The sequence below is a fragment of the Microcaecilia unicolor genome, chromosome 1 (assembly GCF_901765095.1).
Source record: "Microcaecilia unicolor chromosome 1, aMicUni1.1, whole genome shotgun sequence".
Classification (NCBI taxonomy): Eukaryota; Metazoa; Chordata; class Amphibia; order Gymnophiona; family Siphonopidae; genus Microcaecilia; species Microcaecilia unicolor.
In genome coordinates, this window is record NC_044031.1 from 709,467,712 (window position 1) to 709,490,852 (window position 23,141).

The 23,141-nt window shown below is 42.5% G+C and overlaps 1 protein-coding gene across 5 annotated transcripts in view; it reads right to left on the minus strand.

The window, feature by feature from the left end:
* The window catches only part of UNC13C (unc-13 homolog C), a 921,443-nt gene that overhangs the window by 124,000 nt on the left and 774,302 nt on the right, over nt 1–23,141 (minus strand). For all 5 annotated transcript variants that reach the window (XM_030189213.1, XM_030189208.1, XM_030189204.1 and 2 more), the window contains 2 exons: nt 21,563–21,640; nt 13,371–13,448 (listed from right to left, as the gene is read on the minus strand). In XM_030189213.1, the coding sequence (XP_030045073.1) occupies nt 13,371–13,448; nt 21,563–21,640 (156 nt within the window). The remainder of the gene's footprint in view (nt 1–13,370; nt 13,449–21,562; nt 21,641–23,141) is intronic.

Sequence of the window (23,141 nt, forward strand, 5' to 3'; positions counted from 1 at the left end):
TAAGTCTGAATATCGACTTTTAGCCGATTATCTTTAAACCAGCAAAATTTAAACCAAATATTCAATGCCGGTCACCAGAAATGGCCCGGCACTGAATATCTGAGCTTAGCATCAACCACGGGAGTTAGCTGATCTAACTACCGCAGTCTGAATATCGGCTCCCATATTTCCTCATTTAATTAGGCCCCAAGCAATGAGGAAAGTACAGCATTCTGAAGCTACTACCGTAAAACCTAATAAATGCCTATCAGAACTGAAATCAAGCCTCTTATACATGCAGATCTGGAGAGAAATACTAACCTAATTAATTAAAGTCAAGAAACTAGGAAATGAACATATTTATTGTATAATTAAGTCCAGAACTGTGGAAGCTGTTCCGGCATCTTTCAAGGACTAATTAACAAAGGACTACAAAGAGAAGACAAGTAACATGCAGCAAACAAGAAAACACTCTTCATACAGGATTCATTCAGATAATGACTGGATCTTATGAAACAACATCTTCATCGACTTCAGAGAGTAATTTTCAAAAGCATTTCCACAGATAAAACAGTGCTTTACCTGTGGAAATGGGTTTTTTGATTGTACACTGTCTAGAAAACAATTTTGGAAAGTAACATAAATAAAAATGCAAATGAATAAAATGTAAAAATGCCTGCCCATTGTGAGTATCAACCTACAGTGGGGGAAATAAGTATTTGATCCCTTGCTGATTTTGTAAGTTTGCCCACTGACAAAGACATGAGCAGCCCATAATTGAAGGGTAGGTTATTGGTAACAGTGAGAGATAGCACATCACAAATTAAATCCGGAAAATCACATTGTGGAAAGTATATGAATTTATTTGCATTCTGCAGAGGGAAATAAGTATTTAATCCCTCTGGCAAACAAGACCTAATACTTGGTGGCAAAACCCTTGTTAGCAAGCACAGCGGTCAGACGTCTTCTGTAGTTGATGATGAGGTTTGCACACATGTCAGGAGGAATTTTGGTCCACTCCTCTTTGCAGATCATCTCTAAATCATTAAGAGTTCTGGGCTGTCGCTTGGCAACTCGCAGCTTCAGCTCCCTCCATAAGTTTTCAATGGGATTAAGGTCTGGTGACTGGCTAGGCCACTCCATGACCCTAATGTGCTTCTTCCTGAGCCACTCCTTTGTTGCCTTGGCTGTATGTTTTGGGTCATTGTCGTGCTGGAAGACCCAGCCACGACCCATTTTTAAGGCCCTGGCGGAGGGAAGGAGGTTGTCACTCAGAATTGTACGGTACATGGCCCCATCCATTCTCCCATTGATGCGGTGAAGTAGTCCTGTGCCCTTAGCAGAGAAACACCCCCAAAACATAACATTTCCACCTCCATGCTTGACAGTGGGGACGGTGTTCTTTGGGTCATAGGCAGCATTTCTCTTCCTCCAAACACGGCGAGTTGAGTTCATGCCAAAGAGCTCAATTTTTGTCTCATCTGACCACAGCACCTTCTCCCAATCACTCTCGGCATCATCCAGGTGTTCACTGGCAAACTTCAGACGGGCCGTCACATGTGCCTTCCGGAGCAGGGGGACCTTGCGGGCACTGCAGGATTGCAATCCGTTATGTCGTAATGTGTTACCAATGGTTTTCGTGGTGACAGTGGTCCCAGCTGCCTTGAGATCATTGACAAGTTCCCCCCTTGTAGTTGTAGGCTGATTTCTAACCTTCCTCATGATCAAGGATACCCCACGAGGTGAGATTTTGCGTGGAGCCCCAGATCTTTGTCGATTGACAGTCATTTTGTACTTCTTCCATTTTCTTACTATGGCACCAACAGTTGTCTCCTTCTCGCCCAGCGTCTTACTGATGGTTTTGTAGCCCATTCCAGCCTTGTGCAGGTGTATGATCTTGTCCCTGACATCCTTAGACAGCTCCTTGCTCTTGGCCATTTTGTAGAGGTTAGAGTCTGACTGATTCACTGAGTCTGTGGACAGGTGTCTTTCATACAGGTGACCATTGCCGACAGCTGTCTGTCATGCAGGTAACGAGTTGATTTGGAGCATCTACCTGGTCTATAGGGGCCAGATCTCTTACTGGTTGGTGGGGGATCAAATACTTATTTCCCTCTGCAGAATGCAAATAAATTCATATACTTTCCACAATGTGATTTTCCGGATTTAATTTGTGATGTGCTATCTCTCACTGTTACCAATAACCTACCCTTCAATTATGGGCTGCTCATGTCTTTGTCAGTGGGCAAACTTACAAAATCAGCAAGGGATCAAATACTTATTTCCCCCACTGTATGTGCATAGAATCAATATACACGAGTTTACCCAGATGAAGTTGAGGTGTTCAGAGAGGAGAGATGGGGGAAAGGGTTTATATTCAAATGTATGCATGTAAAGTAGCTTTCAAACTTTGTGCTTGCTACAGAGTAAGTGTAAATGTAAATGTAAATGCGTAGTTTTTATGAGTAGTTTTCAAAGTGTTCTGCCCTCTCACTGGGGTGACTGGCATGCAGATTAAACCAGAGTATAGATCCTTAGTATAAGAAGACTCAGAACTCTTGAAACAAAATCTTCTTTAATGCAGTAATCAAACAAGGAAAAATAACTTACAGTTCAGATGTTTTTGCCTTGCAAACTGGGAGTTTGTTTTCCACCAGCTCTCTCTCTCTCAAGCAAAAGAGGCTGGAAGTAATTCACGCTGTAGCTTGAAGGGGGTCATACAGCAAAATACAGCATAAGCAGTTTCTGTTCACAGAGGAGATATGCTGCAGTCTAACTCTCACAGACCTGATTTGGGGGGGTGGGGAGGGGAGCTTGCCCAGCATGCACAAAGAACAAAGCAGGCCAATAAAAAAGAGTCCCAAAAGACACATGAGTTGGACATGTGCTCGGAAAGAGCCTATCACATGGAACTAAAGGATTACAGGGATTTGTAGTTCAAGGCACGGCCCAATTCCCTACCTCCATGCAAATGAGGGCAGAACTCAAAGCATTAAGTAGGCAGATGCCTTCACTTTGAAAATCTGGGCAAGTCTGCAGAGAAAAAAGTATGTGGGTACTTATTTATTTGGATTTTGTTCACACCTTTTTCAGTAGTAGCTCAAGGTGAGTTACATTCATGTAGACTGGATATTTCTCTGTCCCAGGAGGGCTAACAATCTAAGTTTGTACCTGAGGCAATGGAGGGTTAAGTGACTTGCCCAAGATCACAAAGAGCAGCAGTGGGATTTGAACCAGCCACCTCTGGATTGCAAGACCAGTGCTCTAAACCGCTAGGCCACTCCTTCACTCCATACATGGCTATGGGCATCTCTAGCATTTAGCGTGCACTAAAAATGCTACCGTGGCTTAGTAAAAGACCCCCTTTAGAGAGCAAATTGCACAATATTCTATTTAATAAGTCTGGTGTCAGTCACCCAACTTGTTATGAGTGCATGGTTGCAATAATACCCCTTAACATTAAAGAAATCTGCACTCTGCCTTACTGGAGAAGGGATACACAGAGCCACAAAGCTTACAATAAACAAGATGTCACTTCAAGAGGACAAAGAGATCAAAGGGGATTTAAAAAACGATCCATTGATTCTAGTGTACAGGATGGTAGGCAGCCCTTATGCAAAAAACAAGCAAAGAGGAGGAACAGGACCTCATAAAACCTTGAGAAACAAAACAAACCAGTGAGGTAAGTCCAAGGAGGATAAAAAGTTCTTTATTGAGAAAACATGAAAAATGACCCAAACCAAATATAGCATAATGAATGTAGTTAAAATAGTAAAGTAAAAAAATAAAAAAACGTGTACCACCACAAGATATGGTGTTTTGATTTTTCAATGCGAGCGATTTGAATTTATAAAACAGCATCAAGTGAACCATATTATATACAATTGTGGGGCATGTCGTTAAGCAATTGGGAATAATAGTAATGATGAAGTTTAAAAAAAAACACGATAGTACAATTGAAACTCATAAAATAAAATGTGTGCTATGTGATAAAATGATAAATGAACTGCGAATGTTTGGGAAACTAATGAATGATTAAAATATCAAAATATCAGAAAATAAATACGGATTCTACTAATACCTCTGATGTTGTAAAATAAGGCTTGACAACAGGATAAATTGTTGTGAGGATCTAGAGTCCTTCGGTAATCTGAATAAACATAGATGAGTAAATACATGCATACATGTATCATCGCTATATGAACAAATGACAAGGCTGAAAAACATTGAATGTTTCATACGAGGATAAAATATAAATGACCTATGATTTGAGCATAGGCAGAAGGTGAAAATGTATGACTTGTTTGAACTTAAGTTTGTGAAAACTGAAAGTAAAATTAAAATTAAAAGCAGACATAAACAAAAATATACATTGAATAATTTTGAATACAGAATGGCATTTGAAAGTCTAAAACTATGGTTGCTTATGTGAATGGCGCCGGTGTTACGGTATCATATTGTGAAAGATTGGAAAAAAAGCTTACGTCATGTATTAGAAAAAAGCCAAAAAACGTCATTAGTCAAAACATCAGAATAGTAAATACTGAAATGAAAAAACGTTTGGACCTTATTTATTTTCTGATATTTTGATATTTTAATCATTCATTAGTTTCCCAAACATTCGCAGTTCATTTATCATTTTGTTTATCACATAGCACACATTTTATTTTATGAGTTTCAATTGTACTATCGTGTTTTTTTTTAAACTTCATCATTACTATTATTCCCAATTGCTTAACGACATGCCCCACAATTGTACATAATATGGTTCATATGATGCTATTTTATAAATTCAAATTGCTCACATTGAAAAATCAAAACACCATATTTTGTGGTGGCACATGTTTTTTTATTTTTTACTATTTTTAATTTTACATTCATTATGCTATATTTGGTTTGGGTCGTTTTTATGTTTTTCATGTTTTTTCAATAAATAACTTTTTATCCTCCTTGGACTTACCTCACTGGTTTGTTTTGTTTTTCATGCAGCTCTTATGCCGCAGGATCTGCAATTGAAAGCAGCAAACCAAGTACAGAAAGATGAGGAAGTCACGCCATATCTAGTTTCATCCTGGGGATATATGGATGACCTGACAATGCTATTTTATTCAGTCAGAGCTGAGTGAACTGGAGCACAACTAGAGAAAAGGGGGAGAAGAGGTTTTTAAAGTCATATCCCTCAACAATTTCTCATATAAAGTTCAGGCCTATGGCCAGCATACTATATGTAACCCCTTGGTTGAGGTGGTTTAGGCAGCTGCCTAAATTATGCCAAGGATAGGTGGGCAAAAGGGGTGTACACTTTTATTTAATGATTGGGACCAGAGCCAGGACTAGGATTACCTAGGAGTCTTTGCAAACTTGGCATCAGACTTCACACAATGATGGAGACCACACCATTTACCCCTCTCCTCCAGTAATACAAAAATGCATTCATATACTCCTTATTTCTCCTTGTTACAGAAGCCTACTCATCAGATAGGTGAGGGCTTGGCTTGCACAGTTCACTTGATGGTATAATTAAGCAGCTGCTAACTGTTATCAAGATTCAATTAGTTGGTAAACACTTACATGCTCCTTGGTATCTAGGTGATAGACACTGTGGATCTACTGTAAGGATGTTATCAGATGTTAAACAGTTATTTTCTCCTCTTGCCTGCTATAGTTAGAATTTGCAGAATACCTGGGTGTCACAGCAGTTAACCTGAATGAATCCTCTCCTGGACTACACAAGGGTGGGAAGGTTCCCCATACCTCCTCACTAAAACAAGCTAGCAAGAGGGTTTGGGGTCTGTTACTTGTCCCTTTGTCCTTTGTTCCTTTAGCAAGTGCCTTTTAGTGACAACTTGTGGGAGAATAGCAGGCTAATTCTACATTCAGGATTTCTGCATCAAACAAATAAGAGGGATCTCCCTAGTAGCATGGGTCAAATTTGGCAGGTAAACAGGGAGCTTATAACACAGGGGGGGGGGGGGGGGTTACCGCTGTCTCTAGATTTTTCCACATGTTATCATAAACCGTCCTACCCTTCCTTCAGTTTCCAGAGGCTTCTATCCTATTCCCCTTAGTTTTCTACCTCTCTGGAAACCTCTGGTGTGATAGGTGCATGAACTGCAAGTTTACAGAAAGGCCACAACAGAAATGGCTCCATGCTGAGGGACAGAGGCCTAGAGATGAGTGCTGAAATAAAACTGGGGTAGCATCTTCCTACTGGTTTATCAGGGCTGCATAGGCCAGCAATGGAAGCGCTAACTTTTTAATGAACTGATGAACTGTGCACAGCATAGAGAATTCAGACAGCACAAACTGCAGTTGAAATTCTCATAATGTTATATACAGTGCCTTTTCCTATATCTGTTCCAATTATACATTAGTATATGTAGATTATGCCCTAGACAATAAAACTCCCACCTCCCCTGGTCTGGTAAATCCTGTGGGTTATTTTGACCAGTGGAATAAAACTAAGCAGACAGTGCTACTTTCATTATTGTCTGATGAAAAATTATTCACACAAATTTGTGACTGCTTTCTCTGTGAGAACGTTTTCCATCAGAAACACGCCTTCTGAATCTGATCTCTGCTCTTTCTCTCTCTGTCTCATGGAATGCGTCTTCTATGCATGGGAATAAGCAGTGACGTAGCTACTGAATTGACTCTGTGTAGAAAAATTAAGATGGGACCCCTATAACATAATTTCTCCCAAGGTAGTGAGGACCAGAGCGGGGAACCCCCTTCAAAGCTCCAGTAAACAAACCTTGCAAAAAGCAAACAATCCAGACCTATACAGAAAACTTATCATAATAGAAATAAAAACTGAAATGCAAGATATTAGAGATGCACATTTCTCAAAACGTCTTGGTATCTAGTCATAATTCAGTAACTGTTCTTCCAACAAGTATACATCAAAATCTTTTTACTTAGTTTTACATTGACTTTTAATATATTTTACATAGACTGATTAATGACCTCAGTGATGTTCACTGCCAACCACCCAACGGGTTTTATTTGGTGATGTAAACAACATCAACCTCTTCATAGGTTCACTGTTAGAGTATTAATCACTTTTTTTTAGAAAAAACATTTAATGGATTAATTATTTATTTAACTTATCTTTCAAACTTTTATTCAGTCGGATCCAATTGGACAGTAGAACCTCTGGTCATTTTTGAGATGGGCGTCCTCGGTTTCCATTATGGCCGAAAACCGGGGACAACCATCTCTAAGGTCGACCATCTCTAAGGTCGACCTAAATTTCAAGATTTGGGCGTCCTCGACCGTATTATCGAAACGAAAGATGGACGTCCATCTTGTTTCGATAATACGGGTTTCCCCGCCCCTCTACCGGGACGTTTTGCGAGGACGGGTTGTCGGCAGGGGGGGTCCAGGGCCAAATCTACGGGGGCCCAGGCCCCCGTGGCCGCACGTAGCTATGCCACTGTTCTACAACTGGGCCCCACCATTTAAGTGCCCTGAGGATAAGTGACAGGTGCCTATTCTATAACACAGCCATTCCCAATGCAGTCTTCAGAGTACATGCAATTGTCTCAATTGCATGCAAATCTAACTCATGCATATTCATTGTGGATATTATGAAAATCCGATGGGACAAGATGTGCCCTGAGGACTGGGTTGGGAATGACTGCCATAACGGCTCCTGGGCACCCAGGTGACATTAAAGAATACTAGAATAGTTCAGTATCAGTACCTAACATTTACATGCCCATAGTTACACCAGCCATAGAGCTAGACTGTGTGCAGGTACCTAAATGAGGCAGGGACATGTGTAACGTATAGCATTCTGTAAGTTATATGTATAAGTAGAAGCACTGCCCTTGGTCTACACCCTTGTATTTATGCGCCAGATTCTATAAATCGTGCTAAAAAATAGGTGCCAAAAAAGATCAGCGCTAAGCACCATTCTATATAGAGCACGTGCCAATTCCCGCACCCAAACTTTAGACGCCAGACTTCCGCCTGTTGAAATCTTGTGTAAATGCTGGTGGCCAGGTTGGGTGCATTAAGGAAGTATTCTATAACTACGCCTGCAAGTTTTTGGAATGCTTCTGATACACCTATGCTCCTTGAACGGTCACACCCCATTATGAGATATGCTCTATGACAGTTAGGCGCCCTGCCTTATAGAACAGCACATAGCCAGATGCACATACAAATTCTAATAGGTGCCAGTTAACCTCAATAATTGGTTGTTAGCACCCAAGTATTGATGGTTCAGAGCTCGTTATTCAATTTATGTGTGCATCTGGCACTATATATAGAATTTGGAGGTCTGTAACAGGCACATTGATACAGAATAGTGCTTAGACGTCCTGCTGACATTTTTGCAAACTTACATATATAACTGCTAGCATTGTAGACATTTGCGCCCGCTAGGGGTGTGTAAATACAGGCACTCAGATAACAGAATTGTCCTTTATCCTGCAACTAGAGTTGCACGTGCAAATCTGGGCATATTCTGATTTGTACGTGCAACTCAATTGGTTAATTAGCCAATCAGCACCCATAATTGGATGCTAATGAGCAATTATCGGCACTAACTGGCATTCTATACAGTAGTCCGCGTAAATTCTACTGCGTGGATCTCAAAAGTGGGCATAGCCATGGAAGGAGCATGAGCAGGTTGTGAGCATTCCTAAAATTTACGTGCTGTGTTACAGAACAATCCATCCTGTGCCTAAAATTAGGCATGAGCATTTACACTAGCTTTTTATTGATGTAAATGGCGGCGCCTAATTTTAGTCACACGGATGGCGCTAGGCGTGTTTTCTATCCGTGGCAATTTTTTCTGTGTCAAATATAAAATCAGGCATAAGTACGTAAGTGTTGTCATAATGGAACAGACTGAAGGTCCATCAAGCCCAGCATCCTGTTTCCAACAGTGGCCAATCCAGGTCACAAGTACCTTGCAAGATCCCAAAACAGTACAATATATTTATGCTGCTTATCCTAGAAATAAGCAGTGAATTTTCCCCAAGTCCATTTTAATAATGGTTAATAGACTTTTGTTTTAGGAAACTATCCAAACCTTTTTTTAAAACCCGCTAAGCTAACTGCTTTTACTACATTCTCTGGCAACGAATTCCAGAATTTAATTACACTTTGAGTGAAGAAATATTTTCTCTAATTCATTTTAAATGTACTACTTTGTAGCTTTAATGCGTGCCCCCTAATCCTAGTATTTTGGAAAAGGTAAACAATTGATTCACGTCTATCAGTTCCATTCCACTCGTTATTTTATAGACCTCTATCTCCCCTCAGCCATTTCTTCACCAAGCTAAAGAGACATGGAGGGGCATAATGGAACAGAAACGCCTATCTCCATGGGCGTTAATCTCCGAGAACGGGTCCGTGAAGGGGCGGACCGAACCGTATTATCGATAAAAAATAGACGCCCATGTTTTATTCGCCAATGTGTGAGCTGGGCGTTTTTGCTTTTCAGCGATAATGGAAAGGGAAAGTGCCCAGCTCAAAAACGAATAAATCCAAGGCATTTGTTTGTGGGAGGGGCCAGGATTCGTAGTGCACTGGTCCCCCTCACATGCCAGGACACCAACCGGGCACCCTAGGGGGCACTTTTACAAAAACAAATAAACAGGTAAAAGAGCTCCCAGGTGCATAGCACCCTTCCATTGTGTGTTGAGCCCCCCAAATCCCCCTCAAAACCCACTGCCCACAAGTCTACACCATTACTATAGCCCTAAGGGGTGAAGAGGGGCACCTACATGTGGGTACAGTGGGTTTGGGGGGGTTGGACGACTAATAAGCATTAAGCAGCACAATTGTAACAGGTAGGGGGGATGGGCCTGGGTCCACCTGCCTGACGTCCACTGCACCCCCTAACAACTGCTCCAGGGACCTGCATACTGCTGCCTGGGAGGAGGGTATGACATTTGAGGGTGAAAATAAAAAGTTGTGAAACATCATTTTTTTGTGGTGGGAGGGGGTTAGTGACCACTGGGGGAGTCAGGGGAGGTCATCCCCGATTCCCTCTGGGGGTAATCTGGTCATTTAGGGCACTTTTTGGGGCCTTATTCGTGAAAAAACAGGGTCCAGGAAAAGTGCCCTAAATTCTAGCTACAAACGCATCCATTATCGGCGAAGGGCGCCCATCTCTGTTCGGGTGATAACCACGCCCCAGTTCCGCCTTCGACACGCCTTCAACACGCCCCCGTCCACTTTGTCCGCATCCGCGACGGAGTGCAGTTGAAAGCGTCCCAAATTCGGCTTTTGATTATACCGCGTTATTCGTTTTTGTGAGATAAACGCCCATCTCCCGATTTAGGTCGGAACTTGGGCGTTTTTCTCGTTCAATTATAAGCTGGATGGCCACTTTAGCCTTTCTTCATAGGGAAGTCGTCCCATCCCCTTTATCATTTTTGTTGCCCTTCTTTGTTCCTTTTGTAATTCAACTATATCTTTTTTGAGATGTGGTGGTCAGACCTGTACACAATATTCGAGGTGCGGTCACACCATGGAGCGATACAAAGGCATTATTTTTGTTTCCATTCCTTTCCTAATAATACCTAACATTCTATTTGATTTCTTAACCGCCACAGCACACTGAGCAAAGGGTTTCAACGTATCATCAACGATGACACCTAGATCCCTTTCATGGTCAGTGACTGCTAATATGAAACCTTGCATTACGTAGCTATAGTTCCTTTTTCCCACACGCATCACTTTGCACTTACTCACATTAAATGTCATCTGCCATTTAATGGCCATTTAATCTCTTGTAATTTTTCACAATCAGTCGTATTCTGGATTTGCGCACGCAACTTAAGTTGCATTATATAGAATCCCAGGGTAAGAAATACACATACATATTTACCAGTGATCTTCTACATATTTTACAAAACGATCAGTATTCATCAGAGTCTTTTTTGAAATACCACAGAAACTGTCAACATCCTGAACTGGATGTTCTAATTCTACCCTTGATGTCCTTTGCACAATGGGCCTTCATACATTTCTATAGAATGGTTTAAGTGCATAGATTATTAATGTTAGGAACAAACAGTTTCAGTCTAAAATAAAAGCGAGGAATAATAAAGCATGCTTACTGCAAAATCACAAACCTTATAAAAGGAAATTGCTCCTTCTTTCTCCTGTGCAAGGGAGTGCAAGTTAAAAGCATTGAACAAAGACATGACACATTACAGACAAAGCAAGCACATATCACAACATTAATCAGGTACAATCAAAGCACAGAAAAAAAATTAAAAAAATCCAAACATTAATATAAAACTGCCACTATATTATGCGACACAAAACACATTAGTTGAACTTTACAGGTTAGCACAGTAAAACCAAAAACTATACCAAAACAAACACCCCTCCCCTCCCCCCCCCCCAAAAAAAAACAAACCTTGGGCATGATATTCAAAAGGAAGTGGAGCTCTTAAATTTAAGCTTCTAAATTAGGTTCCTAAATTTGCTCCCTATTTTCAGCTAAACCTAGGAGCCTAAAGACAGGGTATTCAAAGGGAAATATCCAGATAACCACCACCGTTATACAGGTATTTCCCTTAGCTGCTGCTAATCATGAATATTCAGTGAAATTATCCATGTAGCACCACACAATATCCTTATAGACATCCTTGAACAATCCAGATAGCGCAGGGGCAATAAGTGGGCAGAGCAGTGAGTTATCCAGAAAGAGCATTGAGCCCATTATCCAGATGAGGTTAGAAGAGAATAATTGCTGTCTTTTCTGGATAACATGTCCAACAACACCACTATCTGGATAAGACTGACGCTGAGTGCTGGTTGCAATCCTGACACCTGTTTTACTAAGCTACATTAAGTGGTAAAATGCGTGGATGCTGTGGATGGGCAGACTTGACGGGCCATTTGGCCTTTATCTGCCATCATGTTTCTATGTTTAACTAGGGAAAACTGGCTTATCACAGGATGTGCTAGTGTTGTGAATCAGTTTTCCTCTTTGCTTTCACTAAGGGAGTCTTTTTTAGCTCACAGTAAAAATCAGCTGGTGGTAAACGCTGAGACCTCCATTATTATTTATTTTTGGGAAGGGGGGTGTGGAAGCACTTTTCAGCCATTATGCTGACATTATTAGTGTGCTAACTGGTTAGCGTATCTATAATGAGGGAGCCTTTCGCAGCTCTTGAACAGGAGGCAGTAATCTTTTTAATTGACCACAATGCTAATAGTGCATGGGTAGATATTCAAAAAAGTGGAAAAATGTCTCTCTTTCAGCCACATCGCCATTGGGCTTGGCATGTGGGAAAGTCCTATATTAGGCCATACTTACCATTTACTAGCACAGTTTAGAAAAAGGGTCCCTTATTTAGCTGCCATAGCCGATGTTTAAAAACAATACTGGCCATAGTGGCTGAATACTGAGCTGGAAATTTTCAGCTGAAAATTCACCTGGAATTAGAAGCTTAGAAGTTATGCTACTAAATTTAGGCCCACCATTCATTTGATTCCTATACAGAAGCCTAATCGAGGGGCCGTTTTACTAAGGCACGCAGGCACCTATGAACATCCAATATGCGTCAATTTGGAACTATCACCCGGCTACCACGAGCACCGGGCTGTAATTCCAGTTTTTACGCGTGTCCAATACGCACGTCTGAAAATATTTTTTATTTTCTACTACTACTACTACTACTACTATTTAGCATTTATATAGCGCTACAAAGCGTACGCAGCAGCGCTGCCACTTGGCGCTAACCGGGTGGTAATCGGCAGTGTACATGCGCTGACGATTACCGCCCAGTTAACGTGTGAGACCTTACTGCTAAGTCAATGGGTGGCGGTAAGGTCTCAGACCCCAAACGGACGTGCGCCAATTTTTATTTTGCCACATGTCCATTTTCGTTAAAAAAAGGGGCCTTTTTTGCAGGTGCGCTGAAAAATGGATCTGCACGTGTCCAATATATGTGCCTACAACAGTACAGGTGATTTCTTGGTGCACCTTAGTAGAAGGACCCCTGAGGTACTCAGTGCTCAAAATCAGTGCAAAGTTCCTAACTTTTTTCCCTGCTCTAAATCTGTCTCTATTGCAACCTGCTTTTTAGGATCCAATGAAATAATCCTAGGCAACTTTCAAAGAGGTCAAATGAGAAGCACAACCTTTAAAGTTAGGGGCCTAAACCCTTGAATATCAGTCTCTATTTCTCCTCACTGCCATTACTGGTACACGTGATTTCATACTGTATGGTTTGTGTTGAATTTAACTTTGTTTAAAACTGCTTATCTTCTAATGTATCTGTTTTCTACAATTTGTACTTTTTCAGGACTGTAAAACAAGAAGCATAAAGGTAAAAGTTGGGTATGATAAAATTTTGAGCTAATGTGTCTCTCAGCTACTAAACGGTTTACACAAAGAACAAAAATTCACCAACCTCTTTCCCTCCCATATTCTCAAACATTTTTTCCAGTTGGATTCTTAATTGCTGGATGTTGTTCATCAGGATACATGGCTAGAAAACAAACATAGCATTATTAATTTCAGAACTGTGTGTGCAGTCAACAAGTCTATATGGAGTGAGAGCTCTTTTTGTAAAGGTCAGTGAGAAACATTTTGTCACTACTCTTTCACAGAGAACTCCCATAGAAAGTAGTTCATGAAGTCCAAGTAATTCACCAGGGCAGTGCTCCTGCTCCGCAGTTCTTGTGAACTGAAAACCATTAGGTGTCTCTAAATATGTGACTTTCAACCACAGAGTGCAGGGCTGCTCTAGGTCACTGAGAGCAAACTATCAACCAGGTCAAAACTCATAAGAATGTGCTTAGGCAATCGGTTAACTTAACTAAAAGTTATCCATTTAAAATGAGGAGGCATCAAAGGTGTGTCAGTGGTGAATTTTAGCATGATAGTGGCGATAGCTGATATCTGGGTAAAGTAATTAGGATGTTAGACCTTTATTCCAATTATACCCTCCTAAGCTGAAAGTGTAATTGCAAAGGAATATCTCGGACCCCTACCCTGAGGAAGTAGTCGAAACCTGGCCATGTTGGCAGAGGTTCTGTTTTTGAAAACCTAAGTAGCTGAGATTTTCTTATATTAAAATGCTGTAAAATATGGATCAATGAAGAAAAGGCAGTGCTGCACAAAATATGTTGTGACATGCAATACACTTGCCAAGGTATCTGAAGATCCGTTTTATAAAAATATTAATATACAAATAAAGTAAGAGAAGTTTAAAATGAAATGCAAAAGATTTTGAGAGTGGAGACAAGATAAAGTATTTAGGGGCCCTTTTATAAATGGCGCATTAGGCTCTACGTGCATGCAGCACGTGCCAAAATGAGACTACCGCCAGGCTACTGTGCAATTAACAAGCAATTATTGGCACTAATGGACATTAATTAGAATTTACATGCACAACTGTCTAACCCCTAAATTATATAAATGGCACCTTAAGTTGTGCCCAATAATTTGACTGCATGGCCAAATTGCGCACACAACCTAATTGATTAACAAGCAAATCAGCACAGAAAATTGGTATTTGACCAATTAGTGAAAGAACTTTCTAGGCATATCCTATAACGTGGTGCACGTAAATTCTAATGCACTCAGTTGAAAAGGGGGGTATGGAATGGGTGGGTTGTGGGCATTTCAAAAAACTATGCACACTATTATAGAATACACCCGATGTGCGCCTAACTTAGGCACGGGTATTTAGGCCTGGTTTTAGGTGGCCTAAGTGGGTGTGCCTAAATTTTAGTTGCAAGAATGGCACGTGAGCATAATCTATAAACTATGCGTAACTTTAGGTGTAGTTTATAGAATCATGCTAAGTGCGTGGTTTTTCGGCGCCGATTTTTAAGGCACCATTTATAGAATTGGGCCCTAAGCATATTCTGTAAAGTGATGCACATAAATTCTAATGCACGTAGCCGAAAGGGGGCATGGGCAAGGGAGTGGAATGGGCGGGTCGTGGACATTTCTAAAACATATGTGCTTTGTTATAGCTTATACCTGATCCACGCCTAATTTAGTCATGGGCATTTGCACCAAGTTTTACTTGGCATAAATGCCCACCACTAAATTTAGTCGCATGGACGGCCACTCAGTGTATTCTATAAACCACGCTGAAATTTAGGGTGTACTTTATAGAATATTACTAGGTATATTTTTTTTCTGCATGATATATAGAATCTAGCCCTATTTTTGTACCCTTTTCCGGCACCCATTTTTGAGTGCCATTTATAGAATTCTGCCCCCCCCCCCACCCAAAATGTCCTTTTTGCATTTTAATCCTCATTTTCTCTGATCATAATAAGAGGAAATTAGTTTTTGGTGGGAAAAATGATTCCCTTATCAGCTGATCTAGAATTATTGAATTAGCAATAAAAGTGAAGCAGTAAGTTGCCGGCATGCCTTTTGACTGGACTAACAATACACCGGTGATTAGCTTTCCACAGCTAGGCTTTGTGGACCTGACCTGTAGAGAGCAACCAATGTATTCAGTTCCATAGAAAGGCAGTCCCCATATCTGGTTTGTTCACTCCTATTTCAACCTATGCAAGTGAATGACCACGGCAACCACAGTACTTTAAACTAGCAATAAATTTTACATACAGGGTTTCAGATAAAAGTAAGCTATTGGACAGTCATTTTTTTGTAATCCTTGCAGTCATTTCTCTCTTACTGAATGATAATGGGCTTAATCCTGGCTAAAGCCTTAGCAAAGCTTACAGTTCTGGGTGACTGCACAGATCAATCATGGTAATGATAAAACTAAATCCCACTGAAAAGACTAAGTGATCCTAGGAACTGTGTGATCTGCAGTGACACAGCATCATGTATTCAAGCTGCTGGTGGGATTTCAAGATTGCCCTTTCTTTTACATCCTAAGGCCCTTCTGATAGAAGCATTACCATTTGTAAATAGCAGTATTTACCTGTATAGATTGCCATACAAGTGTAGATGCTATTTCAGAAGGAAAGCTATTTTCAAGTGGGGATGCTCACCACATTTATTTTGCCAGGAGGAGTGGTAGGCAAGGGGAGAGGGATTAGTGTGGGTAGACTTAACACATTCACACTGACTCCCTATTTTACAAGGGGACTCTATACTGATGTAAAAAAAAAAATCTGGATGCTGGAATTTACATTTGCCCCCAATGCCTGCCTGAAGGGGCAGGTATAAATTCCCAGGTCTAGCAACCCCTCTATATACTGTTCCCCCAACCCCTCTGCAACATCAGAAAAAAAAACCCAACAATGCAACTAGCCAATCAGTTCAAAGAGAATGCTAACAAACAAGCACTGTCCAGAAGAGTTTGCATATTATAATATTGTTGGTTTTTTTCTGTTTTCTTTCTGAATCATACTGAGGGGCATAATCGAACGCGAACGCCCATCTCCATTGACGTCTATCTCTGAGAACGGGTACGTGAAGGGGCAGGACAAACCGTATTTTTGAAAAAAACGGCCGCCCATCTTTTTTCCGATAATACGGATTGTGCCAGTCAAATGCATCAGATTTGTGCGGATTTGAGCTGGGTGGTTTCGTTTTTCAGCGATAATGGAAAATGAAGGCGCCCAGCTCAAAAACGAACAACTCCAAGGCATTGGGTCATGGGAGGGGCCAGGATTCGTAGTGCACTGGTCCCCCTCACATGCCAGGACACCAACCGGGCATCCTAGGGGTCACTTTTACAAATTAACAAAAAACAGTAAAAGAGCTCCCAGGTGCATAGCATCCTTCCCTTGTGTGCTGAGCCCCCCATATCCCTCCAAAACCCACTGCCCACAAGTTTACACCATTACCATAGCCCTAAGGGGTGAAGGGGGGCACCTACATGTGGGTACAGTGGGTTTTGGGGGTTTTGGGAGGGCTCAGCATTAACCAGCAAAAGTGTAACAGGTAGGGGGGATGGGCCTGGGTCTGCGTGCCTGAAGTCCACTGCACCCACTAACAACTGCTCCAGGGACCTGCATACTGCTGTGATGGAGCTGGGTATGACATTTAAGGCTGGCATACAGGCTGGGAAAAAAAGTTGTTAAAGTTGTTTTTTTTTGGTGGGAGGGGGTTAGTGACCACTAGGGGAGTCAGGGGAGGTCATCCCCGATTCCCTCCGGTGGTCATCTGGTCATTTAGGGCACTTTTTTGGGACTTGTTTGTGAAAAAAAAGGGTCCAAAAAAAGTGCCCTAAATTCTCGCTAAAAATGGCTTTTTTTTCCATTATCAGCGAAAGCCGCCCATTTCTGTTCGGTCAATAACCACGCCCCAGCCCCGCCTTCACCACACCTCCGACACGCCCCCGTCAACTTTGGCTGTTTCCGCGATGGAGTGCAGTTGAAGACGCCCAAAGTTGGCTTTCGATTATACCGATTTGGCCGCCCATGGGAGAAAGACGCCCATCTCCCGATTTGGGTCGAAATATGGGCGTCTTTCTCTTTCGAAAATAAGCTGGATTGTGACCCCTGAGGTTGGTATTTCTCAATGCCAAAACACGGACCGTGTTGGGTCCTTTGTGTCCAAGCAGCGAATAAAGCATTTTTTAAAGAACCGTCTTCTGTGTTGGATTGTCCTTCGGTCAGCTTCTACTCTTTTTCCCTTGTACTGTACACGTAGAGGTTCCTCCTGTTTGTTTGCTGTGCCTATTCTATAAAGGAAAGCAGATGCCTGTGTTCCTTTATAGAATAGGCTTCTACCAGGTGCCCTGTTACTGAATTGTCCTCTCAGGGGTGTAGCTATCAAAGTGGGATACTGCTGTTATTTTACCACTAACTGGGGGTTATTTTAGCATAGGTTCTATTTATACAATGAGACTTAGGGCTCCTTTTACAAAAATGTGCTACAGTCTGGGCTTAATATGTGTGTATGCAGGATTTTATTGTGCATTAAGCCCAGCTTTAGTGTAGCATTTTTTGAGGGCATGCTCTCTATTTCTTATTGCAGATCATGCATTAATATTACTACTAGTGCATGCTACCTGCCAAGAGTTAACACAGAAGCACTTGCCATCTTCTATTTAGGAGGTGCTAACTGCTCCTGCATTAACTCTTCCTTGGCCAGTTAGCAGGCATGGAGGGGCATAATCGAACGGGAGCGCCCATCTCTGGGAATGGCCCCGGAAAGGGGCGGAGCCAACCGTATTATCGAGCAAGATGGGCGTCCATCTTTCGTTTTGATAATATGGTCGGGGCCGGTCAAATCTCAACATTTAGGTCGACTGAAATGTTGAGATCGTTGGACTTAGAGATGGCCGGCCTTGGTTTTCACCGATAATGGAAACCGAGGCTGGCCATCTCAAAAATGACCAAATCCAAGCTATTTGGTCATGGGAGGAGCCAGCATTCTTAGTGCACTGATCCCCCCTGACATGCCAGGACACCAACCGGGCACCCTAGGGGGCACAGCAGTGGACTTCACAAATTGCTTCCAGGTGCATAGCTCCCTTACCTTGGATGCTGAGCCCCCCAACTCCCCCCAACCCCACTACCCACAACTGTACAACAGTACCATAGCCCTTAAAGGGTAAAGGGGGGCACCTACATGTGGGTACAGTGGGTTTCTGGTGGGTTTTGGAGGGCTTCCATTTACCACCACAAGTGTAACAGGTAGGGGGGGATGGGCCTGGGTCCGCCTGCCTGAAATGCACTGCAGTACCCACTAAAAACTGCTCCAGGGACCTGCATAGTGCTGTGATGGAGCTGGGTATGACATTTGAGGCTGGTATAGAGGCTGGCAAAAAATATTTTTAAAATTTGTTTTTTGGGTGGGAGGGGGTTGGTGACCACTGGGGGAGTAAGGGGAGGTGATCCCCGATTCCCTCTGGTGGTCATCTGGTCAGTTCGGGCACCTTTTCAAGGCTTGGTCGTGAACAAAAAGGACCAAGTAAAGTCGGCCAAATACTCGTCAGGGCCGTCCTTCTTTTTTCCATTATTGGCCGAGGACGGCCATCTCTTAACCATGACCCTGTCCCGCCTTCAGTACACTGCCGACACGCCCCCTTGAACTTTGGCCATCCCTGCGACGGAAAGCAGTTGAGGATGGCCAAAATCGTCTTTCGATTATACCAATTTGGCCGCCCTTAGGAGAAGGGCGCCCATCTCCCGATTTGTGTCAGAAGATGGCTGCCCTTCTCCATCGAAAATAAGCTGGATAATCACAATGTGCAAGCTGGTTAATGGTTCCACTCCCATTCCCTACCCATGCCATGCTCCCTTACAGAAAAATTCTTACAAATTAAATAATAGACAGTTTAGTGCACCTAAACAGGGAAAACACCACAAAACACTTTAATGAGTTTATGCAGATGCCTGTTTTCACACGTTAAGTGCACATTAAGTAAAAGGAACCCTTAGTTACTAATAACTGGTGACAACAGGACACAGATTAATGGTAGTTTATGTTGATAACCCCCCCCCCTCATCCTTAGAGGGGTAATTACTAAACTTTGCTATTGCACGGCAGTGGCATAGCCACGGAGGGGGGGGGGGGTGGCTTGAAGGTCTGGGGCCCCCAAATTGGATTTAGGCTCCCCAAGGTCTGCTGGTTTGGCTGGTGTGGGTCCCTAAGCCCTGCAGGGGGAAGCAGGGCAGGCAGAATGGCAGAGAACAGCGCTGGAGGCAGTCTTCTGCTGGCGGGATTTGTGGACCTCCGCCAGGCCAGGTATGAAAGGTTGTGGCAGAGGGCAGAGAGCAGCGAGCAGGCAGGGCAAAATGTGCACCCCCCCCCACACTTTGGGCTTTGCCCCCCCCCCCCAAATTGAGGTCTGGCTACGAGCCTGCTGCATGGTAGTGACTAACATGGTAAAATTTAATTCCTAAAGCCAGGAATAGTGCACATATCTAGCCGCAACAATACAGATAAGGGCAAATTCTATAAATGGTGCTGCAAAATAGGCACCCAAAAAATAGGTGCTAAACCTTGAATTCTATAAAAAGTGCTAAAAACTGCACATGCAAATTTGGGTGTGTGCCCAATTTGCACACTCAGTTTAACTGAATAACCAGCTAATTAGTGCCAATAATGAGCTTATTAACAAGCAATTATTGGCACTAATTAGATTTAATTAAAATGTATGTGTTTCTAAAAAGGGGGTGCAGAAATGGGAGGGTCATGAGCAGATTGGGGGTGTTTCTAGAATTTACACACATAATTATAGAATAAGGGGGATCTGTGCCTAATTTAGGCGCAAGGATTTGCACCACATTGTAGTTGGTGCAAATGGCTGGCACAATTCCCAGGCATATTCTATAAACCAAACCTACATTTAAGCATGGTTTATAAAATAGTGTTTTTTTTTCAGAGCTGATTTTTAAGGACCATATATAGAATCCAGCCCTAAGCACTATTCTATAAAGGGTGCTGCACCTAACGGTAGATGTTAGACTTATGCCTGCTAAAACCTGGTGCAAATGCTGGCGCCCAAGTTAGGAACGCTGAGGGAGTATTCTGTAACTACACGCATAACTTTCAGAAGGTCCCTGACATGTCCATGACCACACTTCCTCTGAGTTACACGCTAACAGAGTAAGGCAACATGCCTTATAGAATAGTATGCAGTCAGATGCGCGAACAAATCCTAAGTGATGCCAATTAACTTCAGTAATTGGTTGTTATCACCCAATTAGTAGTAGTTAAAGCCTCATTACTCAATTTACACATGCATTTAAGGCACCAAATTAGGATAAAATTCAAGGGATAGTGGGCCTCAAGCAAGTGACTGCTTTGAATGAGTTAAAGCATAAAACAGTGGTTCCCAAACTGTGCGCCATGGCACCCTGGTGTACCACAGCGAATTGTCAGGGGTGCTGCAGCAAATCCTGACCTCCCTCCCGCCACCACCTGAACCACCTCCCCTCTGCTGAAAACATGTCTCACCTGCTCCTCTGGCTAATGTCTCCTATCCCCTATTTGTCTTCCTCCCTCTGCCCCAGGTCCAGCAAACCCTCATCTTTGAACATCCCTCCCCCCCCCCCCCCCCGGTGTATGCATGCAAATGTGTCTCCTTCCAGAGGTCCACGGCAGCAGTAGCATTTCTCACACTGCTGCTGGCGCCAGTCCCAAAGTCTTACTTCTGCTGTGTTCATTCCTTGCGGCAACAGGAAGTTACATCACAGGGAGCTGAACGCAGCAGATGGAAGGTTTCAAGACTGTCGCCAGCAGCGTTGTGTCAAATTCTGCCACTGCCGGGACCTCTGGAGGGAGACGTGTTTGCAAGTAGACATGGGGAAGGGGGTGTTGAGAGAGGAGGAATCTCGATTTGGGGATGGAGAGGAAGGACAGAAACATGCTTGGAAGAAGCAGCAGCAGTAGTGGAAAAAAAGAGTGTGGCGGGGGGGGGGGGGGGCAGTAGAGACCTGTGTGGCCAGGGGAGGTGGAGACATGTGTGGGGTGTGTGTGTGTGTGTGTGGAGACCTGTGTGGCTGGAGAGGAGGTAGTGGAGACCCGTGTGGCCGGGGGTGGGGTGGGGGGGTGGAGACCTCTTTGGCCGGGGCGTGGAGACCTATGTGACTGGTGGGGTGCAGTGAAAATTGCTCGGACACAAAGGGTGCCGTGAACCAAAAAAGTTTGGGAACCACTGGCATAAAAGAAAGAACAAGATGTTAGCTTTGCGTTTCTGTAACTTACCACATTTTCCTTCCCACAGTAGGATGAGAAGTCATTCGACATAATGGCAGCGTACTGAAGGAGCACTTTGTTAATAGTCTGGGGAGAGAAACGTTTAGATTAGTGAGCCTGGAAAATCATTTTTAGAAAAGAAAATGTCAATTGTGGGAAAGTAGCTAGCTCTGGGCCCCCTTTTACAAAGAGGCAATATCTGTACTGCTACTTTGTCACGTGACATTTCCAACGCATCGGATTTTTTAAAAAACTTTTTTGCACCGGGGGCTTACCCGGTGGTAATCAGGCAGTGCTCTGTGCTGTTTAGTTACTGCCAGGGTAGCGCGGAAATGGCCACCTGGCAAATGTTTCACTTACTGCACGGTCATTTCCGACCCTCACACGGAATTTTCTTTTTCCAGGCAGCTGTAAAGGGTGGTGCCTCAGCATGCAGCAAATCCATACGCCAATGCCACCGCAGGGCTCCTTTTACCACCTCTTGGTACAAGGGGCCCTCTACTTGTATTTTAGATTATATGAAGATGGAACTTAAAAAAAAATACTACATGGAACTCTAATGGTATAATATATTGACTGGTAAGAAACTGCTACATGCAGGACAAGTTCAGATGACCAGGACTGAACTTAAAGGCATTCTTCTCATTCTGTGGCTATTGGAAAAACCTTTGATAATTCAAACTTTATGTTTGTCATAGTTCCTAGAACTTTGAGATATTAGAAAATGCATTATGATTATGAGCTAAGAGGCTGATTTACTAAAAGACTTTGTTCCTTAGAAGTATAATATAGCAGAAAACTTTTCAAAAATCAAAAACAAACCTTGCTGTAAACACACGCACCCACCCCCCACAACCACACCCATATATATTTATATATCTATTTATTTATGTATTTATTCATTGGAATTTATTAACCATCATTCTGAAGAGATTCACCCAAGGTAGTTTACAGCAGGTACACCTTGACATAAAACTTATAATTTTGTTAACAGCATAACAATAGCAAAATAACCAAATATAAGCATAGATACCATCAATAAGGTAAACCTGGAGATGGCAAATCTAGTAACAGGACTAATATGATACAGTATCAGAAATATACACATTTAAAAGCACTGCAGAACAATCATGTAACAAAAATAAGATATACAATATTTTATTGACGATTGAAAACTTGGCTTTTTAGGCAATATCATAGGTCTATAAAAGGGTATAAAAGGCCACAAAGTCATAATTAACCCCAAGGAAGGTAGGACATCAAATGCCTCTATAGAAGTGAAAAAAAAGAGTAAAATCTGGAGAGCTTTGTATACCAATGCCCGTAGTATGGGAAACAAACTTCTAGATCTTGAGGCTACAATGGAAGCGGACTTGGATTTAGTGGCGGTCATGGAGACGTGGTTCACGCAGAACCATGAATGGGATGTTGCTATTCCTGGCTATAATCTATTCAGGAAGGACAGAGTAGGAAAAAAGGGTGGAGGTGTGGCATTATATGCTAAGAATGATATCCAAGTGACAGAACTGCAGGACTTGTGGGGTATGGAAAAAGAGCTGTGGGTTAAACTGGAAAGAGGGAAAGGAAA